The 15,722-nt window shown below is 43.2% G+C and overlaps 1 protein-coding gene across 1 annotated transcript in view; it reads left to right on the top strand.

The window, feature by feature from the left end:
* The window catches only part of LOC109481670, a 25,391-nt gene continuing 9,669 nt past the window's right edge, over nt 1–15,722 (top strand). The window contains exons 1-2 of the mRNA XM_019784245.1: nt 1–73; nt 577–646. Of these exons, the coding sequence (XP_019639804.1) occupies nt 1–73; nt 577–646 (143 nt within the window). The remainder of the gene's footprint in view (nt 74–576; nt 647–15,722) is intronic.

Below are 15,722 nucleotides of genomic sequence, written 5' to 3'. Positions count from 1 at the left end.
ATGCCGTGCGAACTAACTAACGCGCCTGACGTGAAACTTCCCTACGTGCCGCCATTGGCTGCCTCCGATACACGTCACCGCCAAACGACGAGTTCCCAAAGCATCGGGTGATCGGGAGGTTTCCTCATTCCATCTGTAGGGACCTGGCGGTGGTACATCATCCGGACGGGACAGCTTTTAACACAACACAAGGGGACAGTGCAGTTTCTTCCTGTAGTACGTGACAGCTAGCTGTTGCCTTCAACAAAACACGAGGGTACAGCGCAGTTTTCCCGCCCGTAGCCTTGAGCACAAGAGTACAGCGCACTCTGACTACCTGTAGCCTCCATCACAGCACAAGAGTACAGCGAACTCTCTCTACCTGCAGCCTTCACTACAACAAGGGGACAGCGCGCTCTACCTACCTGTAGCTCTTAACACACGGGTACAGCGCACTTTGCCTACCTGTAGTATGGGATAGCATAGCGTGTCCTCTACTCAACGCGTCCTGCTCTGCAGTATTTAAGAGACCACAGTCTAACCTGTAGCATCACACCGCGAAGTCTGCCCAGCGGTAGAGTCTGTCCTTCCGTGCAGTCCGTAGCGGCCATGGCCCACACAAAAAGACGCTAGCCGTCTCTTTCCTCATCACGTTCCTTCTTACTTGGTAAGTGATGACATTTCTGTACAACTATTCTATTATCACTGACAATTCCTCTCCGTGCTGCATTGTTTCTCTCTTTTTGATCACTTCGTCGCTATTTTTCTTAGATAACGTGTGGCGGCACGTACGGTTTGTAAATATTGATTGTTGAAACCTATAAAGGAAAGCCGTTAATCTTTATAATTATGAAGCACTGATCAGTGTAAGCCTGGTGTGGTGGCGATGGCAGAATAACGAAAAGGTGCGACCGTTGTCATCCGTCCGCCCCCAAGAGCTACAAAACAAATATTACAAAATGTCATTGTCCTACTCCTTAAGCAAGAGGCAGGGACACGAAATTCCATTTGGTAAATCTCGTCTGAAGTCACACTGGATTCTGCTGGAACCTGACTGGTTATTCGAGCCTTCCCTTCTTACGTGCAGAAAGACAATTACGCGTACATCGATACAACCGAGACCCAAACACTTCTTCCATGTAGTGGTTATACGTGTACGTGAGATTCCGTTTTCTCACGCCACTAAGATGAAGTGTTCTTTTAGAACGAATTGGCCCAACGAATTGGCGAAACAGCCTGATATAACGTGAAAGATGGGCGTTTATTGCTGGCTGGAAACCTCCAGGTGATTAGGGACTTTATGTTCACTTGATATGACGGCATAAATCCTGCTATGTCTTTATATTGAGCGCTACTTCTCTCCCCTCTTGATCTATTTCACTCCATCTGGTTTGCTTGCTTACTTACTTTATCATATGGTTTGCGTTATTCTAATTCAGCAATGATAATTGAACAACAGCCGAAACACTAACCATTGAGGAGTACGCCAGGTTCGTGTGCTCGTCTCGTTAACATGCCTCACTTCACGCTCTGGTTAGATAAATGAAGTCACATCATTTCCACCATCCCAGCCTCTTACCAGCTTGCTGCTGCCGTTTAAATGCCAAATGAAGACTCGTGGGGTACAATAAATCTCTTAGTCAATAAGTCCCTTATTGACTAAAAGCATGTTTTGGACACCTTAATTAAGTTTAGATTCATGGCAATAACTTTAAGACGAAATTACTTATTTCATCTATGATAGATTTCTTGAGTTAAATTAATGTGAATACTGATTGATTTAGATCACTGCAGAATGAGCAACCTGTTTTTTATTCCCTATTACCAAAAGGCTGCCATTGTGAATTTGTCATTTTTATACACCCCACATAATATACAATCTCTCCACCACCATGTTATCCTGATGATTCATATCGGAGTATGTCTTAATGCCACTTTGCCAAAACCTCCGGGTAATGACAGTGTGGGTTGTGTTAGATACGATTGGACAAATGGCTCTTAGTTAGTTACTAAAAGCTAAAAGCATGTTACATGAAATACACGTTCTGTGTGGCTCCACTTTCAAGATTCCCTGTAAGTGTTAAAGAGGACACCGGGACTTTAAAGAATGCCGGTTATTATTGTATATATTATTACACTTCTCCAAACCAGCTGGAGCCGCGCCTGCTTTACACGCTACAACACATCGCGTGCAGGCATCGCAGAGGCTAGTAGTAATTTCCGTCTCACAATTGTTCGCCGTCTTGCAGAACGGTTGTCGCCTTTACACGCTACAGCACATCGCGTGCAGATCGCCCAGGCAAATTCCCGTCTGGCAAACGGCCGTCGCCTTTCAGAACGGTCCTCGCCTTTCGATGCCATATCGCTGACTGCTCGATGCCATATCCGAGCGTATCATAACTTTTTTTAGCTCCATAAACGTATAAAAGGTATATGCACTAAACAGAATTGCAAATGTAAGGAAGGATCATGAAAGATATTAATGGTGTTAATGAAAAGCCTAAGCTCAAGTTCGAATATGGGTCAAAAAGCGTAGCTCTAAAACCCTAACCAAAACCATAGCCCTCTACGCCACGAAACATCACGGTGTGGATGGACCGTGCTGATACACTTTAAGTTGGGCGTTCTGCGATGTGGCATCGACCGTTTCAAAAGGCGGCGGCCGGTTACGAGATGTACATGACCATCGGCGAGATTCAAGAGAAACGCACGCTGTTTGGCGTCAGATGGATGAGATTTATCAGTGGAAATCTGGAGATACGTTAAATTTACGGACGTAGTGATTATAGATGCGGCACGTCGTTTCAGTCTTCTCCCGTTAAAACAGCTCCGTCCACTTCATCTGAGGCAACAGCCTGACACGCTACAGATAAACCTGTTGCAGAAACTGACTGATCTTGAGAAATTAGACTTTTTATTAAAACCATTGGTTTGATGAACGAACTTGACGGAGGATGACGTAACGAACTATGCCATTCACCAGAGTTGCAGAAAACATACCTAATTGCAATGATTAATTTTCGGTGCAAGGAGTACAAAAACACGACCTGGCATCACACTGTTATGTCAGTCATCGGGAACCTGCCACTGGTTTTGTTCAATGAGACATTTTATCTGCGGTAATTAGCTAGGATCGTCTCGGTTCGTTTGCGCAGTGAAGTCCTGACGTTTTGGTACTAATTTGCTGGAGGAAGTCATTGGGTAAAAAAAACTGCCTGCCTTATTGCAGACAAACGACCGATGTTTGTCTTTGATGTCGCGGCACGAAATTAACTTAATCGCACTTCCCTGTCCAACGTAGATCAAAAGCTCTCAGAAGTTCTGTTACCGAAGGTGATTCCGGCTCATAACTCGTCCCAAACTGCCTCACGGATTGTCGCTTAGAAGGAAATCAGCAGCTTTTATCGCTAGTTGATGACGCAGACGTAATTTGAAGTGAGGCTTTTAAGTAACTGAACTTTAAATGGCGCCATTGATGCATTTTGTCTGCTTGCCTTTATAGTGTACCAAACGGTCTTGAATATTACTGTTGAGCGAGTTCGCGCAAAGCTGACGACATCGCAGTTTTGAAACTAAACTCTATAAGGGATTATTACATACAGCTAGTCTTAACTGTGCATCAAACGTACATAAACTACCCAGCCTTAACCTCTGACATTTAATGTCGCACCGTGTAAGCACGGAGGCCGACAAATTTCGACTAGTCATAATTCTTCTCGGTTTTACGACACCACACAGTTACTATTCATACAAAATTTGCACATCGTTAGGAAGCTGTAAATTGTCAGAATCAGTTGTCACTGTGGCAGTACAGTTTCAGTGCTTTAGGAATAAAAAACGCCCACACACTTAACGACTGAAACTTTCATGTCTGGCCTCAGGGAGCCTCTGGTGTGGTGTCCGGGAAGTAACAAACACAAGTCACATGGCGGCATGAGAACGGGGCGGTCCTTCTGCTGGCAAGGACGAGACTAAAAGTTCCCCGGTTGTCATTCCAGATTGGGACCTGTTCAGAATCACAAAGAAATATGAAGGGCATTGTCCTTTTTGGTCCGTATATCATTTGTTCTGTGAGGAGTTGCGTACATCAGCTGATCCCAAACCTTTTTGTTAAATACTGTATCTGAGTATGACAAATGTGATTGTGAATGCCTTTTCCTGTACCTGTACGTAATTGGTGTAGGAGCCCTGGAAGGTTAGTCTCTGAAGGGCTAAAGGGCATCCCGATATTGAAACTGAAACTGAACCGCAACTCTGAGATTGGGCGATGGCCAGGCAAAATGTTCTGGGAGGAGGTTTATTACAGAGTTTATTAATGGCGAAGGTGGACAGAATATTTTGTTCCGAAAGTTTGTGTGGATCGTGGCCAGGTTTGGCACCACGAGGAGAGTTATCTGAGACTTATGTCGATAAAGGTTAGACATCCAGGTAATCTCTTCTTGCCTTGGCTTACAATGCGCCAAAAAGCAGCTACTCAAGCAACTGGATATGCTTTTGGAAACGGTTAGACGTTTCAGCTAGTATCCACTAGCTTTCGTCAGTGACTGAGAGGCCAGAGGAGAAATGCAGGTTTACAAGCACGAACTATTGATTGATATGCAAATAAAGTCCTGTTCTGCACAACAGGAGCTATTTGACTAATTTGCATTGTTTTGTCTTGAGTGGTCTAACTTTTGTTTCCCTTTGTCTTCACTTCTTTTTTATATATCTATCAATCAATCAATCAACCAACCAACAATCAATAGTGCTTATAAACCTGCATTTCTTTCCTGGTCTCTCAGTCACTGACGAAAGCTAGTGGATACTAGCTGAGACGTCTGACCTTTTCCAAAATCATATTCAGTCGCTTGAGTAACTGTTTTTTGGCGGATCTGAGACTTAGACAGGAAGCCGAATTTCCAGCGAAGCAGGATTTAATGGGCAGCTTCGTGTCCGAAGATCTAACTGGTGAAATGGGCAGCTTTGCTCTAATGGCTGTTACTTCGTGTTCAAAGTTTACCTGACCATTCCACACGGCAGGCCGGGGTTTGATGAGCAGTTTTACCTAAGCATTCATCACCGCCCACTCCGACCGTCTGCGGGGTTAATTATCGTGTCCCTGGAGCGGCGTGGGCAAGACAAACGACTCTGTCTCAGAAAGGGGTACATCAAAACGTCCCTAAAGCCACTAAAACGAACTGCACTAACAGAATATCAGAATGCTGTGAAGCAACAGGAACCAGACCACCTAACCCAATATTACACCGGAGCCTAGTACCAAACCCAACATTATACCGGAGCCTATTACTAAAATGCCTTCCTCACTTCCCTAAGGAGCATGATGCCAGTCATCCTAATGTAGAGTTTAAAGGTAAACACATTATCTTCAATCTTCAGTAACTCGCCCCCTTCCCCAGACAGGATGGCTTTACACCCGCTTACTGCATAACGACGTTAGGATAGGCGTCTAAGTGGCCGGATAGCCGCCGTGAGACGCCTTAAGAGCCATTCTGCCTCAGCTTAATGCCGGCGCTATCTCAGAGCCAGCTCCACCTTGGGGTAAGACATATGCTCTGTCGGCGGCTGCTGATTCATGATGTTTCACCTGCACTCGCGGGACCGGACCCTGCTCTAATGCCTTAACGTTGCCGCGTCTTTTATGCATCCTTGTAGACTTTTTCAGACTTAAAACGGGTGATCTGGACCTGCGGGTCAGGCTCACGGGTCCTGCGGTGCTGTGATGTAAGGCGTGAACAGTGTGTGTGAGGCGGGTTTGGGAATTGGCGTGCCTTTGACGAGTCAGTCGGTACCAGCAGCGGGAAATTTATGCACAATCCGCCAACCGTGAACCACGCTGGGGCCGTCAATCTTTCCCTAAGATAACGAGAGTGTTGGCCTTCCTAACGTTATTTACCTATAGTAGCTACACGGGGGTGCAATAGATGCATGCATACGGTATGGCCTTATCATCTAGGTTAGTACAAAACGTCGTAAAGAAGGACGTTAAACGTCATCTAGTTACTCCCAGCATCCGTTAATCATGTCGTCATACTGATATTAGCCATAGATAAAAGTTATCAGAAGGCGATGCAAAACTTCAATCTTCTAGAAAGGTAATTATTCGATATATTATCCTACAAATTGAGATAATTCGACTTTGAAACCTGCTCATTATCGGAAGATGAGTTCCATATTGCCTGATTCCTCCCAGCTTACCGGTAACAAACCGTGCTGGGAGAGGCATTAAGCTGCCGCCTCACCCCGCACTAAGGCATGACATGAGTTGGGAATAAGTTAGGAATAGGTTGGGAATAAGTTGGGAATAGGTTGAGAATAGGTTGGGAATAAGTTGGAAATATGTTAAGCCTTCCAAACTTTGCCAGAGGCAACAAGTCAAACCTGAACTACGCAGGGAACTCAAGTCGCCATGACGCCGCGTAGCTTTACTTAATGGTTTTCAGCATTATTGTTTGTAGCAAAACAATTTCCCCTAACCAACATGATTAATAAAGACATGTTGACAAAGATGTCCGTCCCCGACCCGTACCACATCAATAGTCAGTACGGACCCTCCAAAACCTCGTCTCGCAAGAAGGCATGCATGTTTGGCAACCAGCCAAAAATCCCATTACTTACTTACTTAGTCCGAGTATCCAGAAAGTCTCCTCCATAACACTTGGTCTTCCGTGGCCCTTCGCAATTCGTTAGTATCATGCAGGTCAGTGCCACTTTGCAGATTGTCCAAGTAGGCGGCTCTACTCCTACTTCTTTTCCCTTTGCAGTAGGCTCCCAAAGAAACAGATGAAATGCAGGAGTGTTCCATACAGTGCCCACCCAGTTTCATTCTGCGCTGTTGTATTTTCTTGGTGACAGGTGGCAGATCTTGGTACAACTGCTGGTTTTGTTAGCTTTTGTTGCCATCAGACATTAAGACACATGCGCAGCATGCGAGTGTAGCAGCCATTAAGTCTTTTTTCTTGTGACTTTGTCAAGGTCCACGTCTCGGATCCGTAAAACAGACCGGATTCCACAGAAGCAATGAACAGCCTCACTTTAATCGTACGAGGTAGACTGCATTTACATATCCCATATTGCAACCAATCAGCTTTGGGGACCCGCCTGGCATCTCATATTGCAACCAATGAGCTTTGGCGACCCGCCTGGCATCTCATATTGCAACCAATAAGCTTTGGCGACCCGCCTGGCATCTCATATTGCAACCAATGAGCTTTGGGAACCTGCCTGGCATCTCATATTGCGACCAATGAGCTTTGGGAACCCGCCTGGCATCTCATATTGCGACCAATGAGCTTTGGGAACCCGTCTGACATCTCTTATTGTAACCAATCAGCTTTAAGAACCTGCCTGACATCTCTTATTGTAACCAATCAGCTTTAAGAACCTGCCTGGCATCTCATACTGCAACCAATCAGGTTTGGGAACCCGCCTGGCATCTCATTTAGCAACCAATCAGCTTTACTCCAACAATTTATTACTGTCATTGGTTAGTGACTGGTTTTTATCTTTAGCATTATTGCCATCGTCATTATTTATTGTATACTAATTTTATTGTTTGCATGTGACTTGTATTTTGTTGTGTAGAACAGGGCCCCATTGAAAAGCAGTGCCATCACTGAATGGGTCACCCTGTATAAGAATGACGGGAAAAAATCAAAATAAATATTCCAAACTGCCAAACTTAAAGCGAATCGGGACGTTTCTGACTCCCGGCCCTAATGACTATTTGGGTGATTTACAGCCCAATTAATTTCCCGCATATCACCTCGTTATTGCTTCTTGTGGATACAGATAAGTCAAAGTCAGCTTCAGCAGCGTGCGTTTGGATTCTCACTACCTGATATTTAATTTACGTCATGTGGTTTTACAGTCAGACGGGACGTGTAATGTAGGTTGGAGCTCTGACATCACGTGATCACCGGCTGGAATCCAGCTGTACACGTTTTGAGTTTCCACCTGATTGTACCCACCTCTAGGCTTTAATATAAGGTATAACTACAGGTAGTTTTCTCTACATTGTGCCCGTCCCTGGGTTTTAATACTCCGGCTCTTCCCAGATATTACCTGAACACTTCTCCCCACGTCTTCAGCTGAATTTGGGGGATTCTGCAGATTCCAAATCAAGCCCTAACAAACGTCAAAGTTGTAAAAGCTATCCAAAGTTGGAAGTCCATTGGAGAAAAAAGGGGACAGTGAATGGTATCTCTAAAGACATACAAACTAAGCTAACCATTGTGCAGTTCAACTGTAGGGCATCGTCCTCCATTTTAGTAATGTTCCCCTCTTCCTTGAACTTCGTTGGCAATTTGCAGTTGAAGCGGATGTTTCCAATTTTTCCGTCCTTCTAATAAACCGTTCCTCACTGTGTGCAGGTAGTTATAATAATTCAAAATGCTATCAAGCGAGGAGTTTAATGCCGTACATTTTCTCTAAGCATTCGTTAATCCTGTTTTATATAACATAGATTACAGTTGACAAATCTGCAGTCATGCCGCATTGCGTATAACCGTAAAATCGTGATGGAAAGGGGGAAATACTTTTAGGTAATAAAGAGTGTGGACAGTTTATCACACATGGTTTCCACATAAGAAATATGCTGCCATCTGAACCACTTTCTGACTAAATAGACTCGGGACTAGACATAAACTTTACGGTAGATTACCTGGCGTCGGTCCAAATGGCGGACTTTACTGCTTTTACAAATCAGTTTGCGAAAATTCGATCTAAAATTGCAATGATGTAAAAGTATGAATGTATGTCCGATTGACACATGACGATCACGCGACACCAGGTAAGAAATTTCACGCAAACTCTTTATGAACGTCTTCTGAAAATCCGGCTTAACGCTACTAAAGCCTGATGCATAGAACCAACACAACGCCACCTGGAATGGATAAAAATATGGCAAATTGGTTGTTCAATTTATGACTCAAAAGTTGAATAATTTCCAGTCCTGTCGTTTCCTCATCACGATACTCTGGTTGGGCACAGATAAGTTTCTAACAAGGCTAGGATCTAATTGTCTTTACAAATCGTATAGGATTTTAGATCGATTTCAGACAAGCTGACCAGTAGACGTTGTAAAAGCCTGTGTTTGGACGGAAGCCATGATAATCAGGAGTTTGATGGACCTTAGCATGTTCCAACGGCAGGATATCGCTACGGGCAATGCAAATAAGGAGCAGACCAGACGTATTGAGACGGAGAATGACGAAAATCATTAGAATACTAGCAACTAATACTGGGCAATCTATAACTTGGAGCTCTTAATTAATTGCACAGATTACTTTAACGGCAAGATTGAAATATAGCTCAGAGGCGGCTCCCTGCGAATACATCATTAACGCGACTAGTTCAGCAGCACAAACCGAATTTCCCCGTTTAGAGGAGACGGTTTCAGCGGATTACGGCGACTGCAGATTGGAATGTGGAGATTGGAATGTTAGCTCAGACAAATACCTGTGGGCGTGCTGATGACATCAACTGACTGAAGGGATGGTCCTGAGTTTCGACTATCAAGTTTTTCCTACAGTAAAACGTTGAACTTTATTCCAACACACAATTAAACAGATATCAATTTTTTTTACCAAGCCATTTCGCCTTCGTGATCTCGCAAAAGTTACGTTTACAAACACGTGGCCTTCTTCACACGAGACTTTACTTATACGTGACGTAAGCAATTGACCAAACGTTGTGAAGTGATCGGTCATTAATTATCCTGATGAAGGCGACACTGGTCGCTGAAAATTTCATCTCTGTGTAAACTGTTGTTGAAATAAAGTTCAACGTTTTAGTATGATTACTACCAACACAGATGAACTTACATGATAAACTTTCAAGTTAATTACTCGTCCATATAGTATATCTCAGATCTACGGATCTGTTTTCAGACATCCCTGGGCGGGGCGTTCACGTAGGAATGTACAACACAGCCTGCAGGAGTAACGCAAACATAGCAGTGACACAAAGAGAACACGTGTCACCACACAGCCGCTAAAAGACACCAGTACAACTTGGATGCAGAAATGAAAAGAAGCCGTTTGCAGACCTGCAACATCGATATACATAACCTTTAGCTTACTTAGACTTCAACTTAACTTAGTTAAGTTGATATCGAATGTAGTTATTATATTAAGCTGTAGTTTAGCTAGCTTTTAGTTCAATTAGCCACTAAGTTTGCTCTCTGTGTCCTTTTCGTCTCCAAAAGACTCCAAAAGAAATTGACGAGTTGGTAATTGTGCAGGTATAGAACACAGCTGAGTAGGTAAAGAATTGTGCACTTTCTGTACTTGTATTATTGATTTTGGATCACAATTAGGTATATTCAAGAAGAAAAGGTCTATTTTCAAAGGTGCCAGGAAAATACTTTATATCTCACAACTCAGAAACGCGTTGTGTCAGACATGAATGTCATGTCGGCGAGAAGCAATTACAGATAATAAGAAATCCTATTGCAGTAGCGCCATGTTTTGCCAAAAACTCCCTCGCCTTTCGGACTTGACATTGTTTGTGTAATGTAGCTTTCGATTGATCCCGATGTATTATCAGATAACAGGATCCTTATTGCATCACTGGTTATAAGGGGAACTGCAGACACTACGTGCACGTTTTAACGATTTCAGGTCGACGGGAAGTCTCTCAGAGCGTGCCTTGGGTCATTTCCAACTGCAGGGATGTCACTTCAAGTCAAGATATAGTCCAGGCCAGGGTAAAGTCTCTTGGTGTGTTGTAGTATATATTATTGATATTAGAAAGGAAACAGCCTCACTGCAATCTGTTGCAAATAATACCTACTTAACACATGAATGGTACAAAGAAAAGTCAGACAAACAAAAGAAGGATATGTCAAGCATTTGGGTAGCCAACCTCTGTATTCCTCTGAGTTAAAAAAAACTCCTAGCAAACTTTAGACAGAGGGTGGTCCGCCTGTCATCAAGTTTTTGTAAGTGCAGCAATCTGCAGGCTGACGAATACGCTGGTAATCCGCACGTATCCACAGTCTTATTACATCTCAGGTCGTGATGGCAGGATAAGCCACACAGCCGCCTGTGTGACTGGTGTATTTCTTGCAAAGACATTCGGCAAATTGAAAGCTTTTTTCCAGCCTTTTTTACAACCGAAACGTGGTCCCTGACCAAATCACTCGAAAAAAGGCTGAACGGCTGTTATACCCGAATGTTACGAATGTGCCTAAACATTCCATGGCAACTCAAACTCACAAACCAACAGTTGTGCCAGGATCTACCTGCTGTCACAGACAAAATACGAGAACGCAGGATGAAAATCGCCGGTCACTGCATTAGACACCCGGACATCCTGGCATCAAGTCTCGTTCTGTGGGAACCGTTAAAAGGAAAACGGAGCAGAGGGAGACCCAGAGTAACATTCGTGGATAATCTGCGCAAAGACACCAACTTACAGGACACCAGGGAGATAAAGAAGGCCATGGAGGACAAAGTGCTTTGGAGACAACTCTCAGGATTGGTTCGAGCGGGAGCTCGAACTAAGTAAGTAAGTAAGTTTCCAGCCTAGAGGCTGAATTAAGCAGCATTTACAATTACTAGTGTACACACAAATATATATGTATTGCTCAGTATATGCATAACATCACTCATACACTAGACTAGTACAGATTTTTTAACAACAATTGCAGGAATATTAATTAACAATGACAATGACAATAATCTCTGAACAATAATAGAATAATATTACATCGTACACAAATAAGATAAAACGTAACGTCTTATTCACGTTTCTTTTCTCATACTGTTTGAAAATGACTTTCAGTTACTTTTCGTCGTTTGTTCTCACACCGACTATGAAACCAATTGCATGTATGACTGATTCTTTATTGATTCAACAAAAAGTACAGGGACCTTTGTATGGTCTTGTACAATTGAAGATGTAACAAAGCTTGGAGAGATAAGTTATATACCATTTATTCAGTTTTATTTAAATACGAACAAGATGTTAAGCCTATCTAGACTTGCCTTTTTTATCTTTGGGTCTATTAATCTATGTCACTACCATGAAATTGTTGTAGGAAAAGTCAGTAAATTTGGTGGCCCTTGCGCAAGCCGCTCGGGCGTTATCTAACATCAAAGTTGGCGCTGGCACTTTTACCCCCTCCCCACACACGTACAGTCTAGATAGGGTTACGTTTTCACGTATAGTCAAAACGACCAGTTAACCTCTGAAGCAAGGTACTCCTCCGTTACACTGCATTGAATGTGCATGTAGCCATGTCTGATGCCAGTAGGCCTGTTGTACCCTAATTACCTCCCACTCCAAGATAATGAGATTTTAATGACGCGATTGTCCCAGAAGTGTGGATCGTCTGACGGTCACCTTGAGCTTGCCCAGATGACGTCACCTTCTCAATTTCCTGTAGGTTCTACTGCCGCGACGACATGACCTGTTTTTCTTACTCTTATTTATCTGATCCTTTATTCATTCTTTGTGTTATTGATTTTGCTGTAAGACGTAATTTCACAAATTTGTATCTAATAAATAAATGTATAAGGCTCTCTATATATATGAAGCTTGCTCTTTCTCTCTTTCGCTCTTTCGCTCTCTGTCTCTGTCTCTCTGTATCTCTCTCTCTCTGTCTCTCTCTCTCTTTGTGCAGTGTCTTATTACCTGGATACATAACCTTCACCGACATGCAGACATTAAAACACGTGCACGTTCCGATGTGGTGATGATGAGGATGCGGGGCTTTACGTCGTTGCCGCCGTATCAGTGATATTACTGTGGGTTTATTGCTGGGGTAATGCAGGGTCGTGTAATGTGTTGGGCTCTGTATTTAGTGATCCACGCTCGCTACCGGAGGGTCGGGAGGTCACGCACATAGCTTATATGTTATTGGTAATGGTGGTAGTATAAGTAGACTGGTTTTAGTTTTCAGCAAAAGATGTGGATACGATATGCGCGTCGCCATCCTTTGTCTCAGACAGAGAAGAGGTGGAATATTTATTGCTTATTAACCTGCCAGAATCCATCCATGTCGGGGCAGGGCAGATTTCTTCATGGCAGCTTTCGTCATGGCAGCTTTCTTCACGGCTGCAGTACATGAATAAACCGATCTGCATTCGCCTCTTAAGTGACCTATCAGAAGGGTCCTTTGAATAGAGACGCTTCGGGCTGTATCGCAGCTTGTTTGACAGAAGATCCCCTCAACACGAGAGGGAAAATCCGAACCTGTGAAGCTCCGCTTCCGCCTCCCACTCAGCGGGTCTCCTACCCGCGCAGCACTTCAGAACAGCCTCTCGGTGCGATAACTCAATCAGGAGGAGTGCACGCTTTGTAACCGGGAGGTCGTGAGTTCAAACCCCAAACGCCAAAAACGATACATAACTGCTTTCTCGGCATGTCACTCAGCATCTATGAGAAAGAGTATGGAAATGTCAAACACACATCACTACCAGTGAGCTAGCTATATACAGCCCCGTGTTTTAGTGCTTTTTTTTTAAATTCCAACATGTAATCACCAGACGTGGTGACGACACACTCAAGTCTTTTCAACTTATATTAATGCCGCCACCAACACAGGGGACAAATACATGACAGGACAATACTCATTTACACCTGAGCTAAGTGAGGAAAGCCGTGTAGTGCCTTTCCCAAGGGCACAAGATCGGTGGCATGTCAGGACTCGAACTCCGGACTCAAAGTTCCGAGTCGCGCACTCTGCCGCTACGCCACCCGACCCCACGTTTTAGTGCTTGCGCAAATGTGTGGCCCAAGGGCTACAGAAATGAAGATGGGCACCACCCCTATGTTCCGCGAAGGAGTGGAAATGGATCCTTCTACTTCTCTGAGTGGCGGATCTCCACAGTCAGTCCTCCTTCAGCCGTGACCAAAGTTTGCACGAAACGCTTTGAAGCCTCACGGTCCGATTGCCGCCCTCTTGACGGCCTCATTGAACCGGCCAGACCTCATCCTTCTCCCATCACTTTAAGGCACACAGGAATTCGGGGGATGAACTTAAATGCAAGTATTCTTAGGAAACAGGGTGTTCATCTATTACCCGACCCTATCGCTGACTGCATCTGCTCTTCCGACCGAGCACTTTGCGCGGAGAAGCTTTTTTAATGTATTTAAGTGTAATCTAAATGCAGAAATGTGATTCCATATCTCTAAACCTTTTCCCTTGAACTTTATCTCTAACGGAAACTTGTACCCTTTAATTGAGCAGGGTTAGGAGCTCTTTCATGTACGTGTGTGCGTAGACTGCGCAACATGTTACTCGTAAAGAGCACTTGTGTTTGAAGGTTCTTGGGGGAAAATACATTCAAAACATGCGGATTTTTAAGGCGTGTCATTTCTTTTACAGATAAACATGTGTTTATTGGGTTATGAAATAAATTTCTACGACATTCGTAGATGTATAGCTTAAATGGAACATGTCCATTTTTCATTTAACTCGATGCTACTCTATTATTGTCCTGAATGTCCACTGTGTTTCCTAAAATCATTTTCCATTAAGTTTCTCTGTGTCCATCTCAAAATGTGCCTCTACAAACGAGGGCTGCTCGGAGGTTCACCCCGGAATTTGATAGGAAAGGAATCTACTAATAATCCTCTTCTTAGAGGGATGAGCAGTATCGAAGATGAATCCCGAATGTTTCACCATTTTGGTGCGGTTACTGCGAGATTTCGTCACGCTCAGAAATCGTGTAAAACCGTAATCTGCGTGGCAAAATCTCCCGATTATCTGAGGAACGTGACTAACGAGCAAAATTATCATATAGATTGGCTACATTACAAAGAAAGTTCAACTTTGTTTTTACTTATTGATGATTAAAGTTGAAGCCATATCATCACACCTCCCAACCAGTACATTGGAACACATTATCTCCACACCAAATGTGCGTCTGTGGTCAACACTGGTGATGTAGGATTGGCCTAAAGCAGTTGATGGGAAGAATTCGCCTGTGGTTCACATTAATGTCACATTTTTTCTCTTTGGGATACGATATCATTTTAGTACAAATAAGCATTCGCTGCAGTTAACGTTAGTGCATGTACGGGAATGTTAGCAGTGAATGACATCATCTTTACGACTGAAAAGTCGAAAAGTAAGACTTCAATACAGAAGACACGATGTTATAAATGTCAGCGAAGAGGAAACTGTTTTATATGCAATATTTCAGACCGGCTGTCAATGATCATGATGATAACCATACTGTGTCATCACTCTCATATTTATTTCAGGTACTTGTATTGTTTAGGTGTGTCTTGTTTGTATGTTTATATTTGTCTTGTGTGTGGGCCACAACACCAGCCCCCGCTGCCTGTGGCCCACGAGTATTGTATTTGTTTGCAATCTCAATAAATCAAATTAATCAAATCAAATCAGTCAAGTGTCAGCTGAAGGAAGAAACGTTGAGTAAAGTTTCAGTTGTATGTATAATACAATACTTTCATGCATTTTATATTTTTGGCACTATAGCATTGCGTTAGCATATAAACACTAGCATACAATTCAGCGCTACTTTTTAAGTTGCGCTGCCACATGCTAAAGATTGTACTCATCGATCAATCAATCAATAAACAAATTATTATTATAAATAAATATGAGATTTGTTTGGTTAAATCTAGTTTTTTTAGTTTATTTATTATTAGCTATCATTTTGTTGGCTTTGTGATTAATATTTGGTGTTTGTTTTGTTATATTTAAGTTTTCTTTGGTTTTTGGTAAGTTTCTAGGAGGAGGACATTGTGCAAGCCTTACTAGGAGGAGG

Source organism: Branchiostoma belcheri, unplaced genomic scaffold (genome assembly GCF_001625305.1).
Source record: "Branchiostoma belcheri isolate BF01 breed outbred unplaced genomic scaffold, Haploidv18h27 scaffold57, whole genome shotgun sequence".
Classification (NCBI taxonomy): domain Eukaryota; kingdom Metazoa; phylum Chordata; class Leptocardii; order Amphioxiformes; family Branchiostomatidae; genus Branchiostoma; species Branchiostoma belcheri.
The sequence above is the reverse complement of the archived record's forward strand: the minus strand, read 5'-3'. Positions and strand labels throughout refer to the sequence as shown.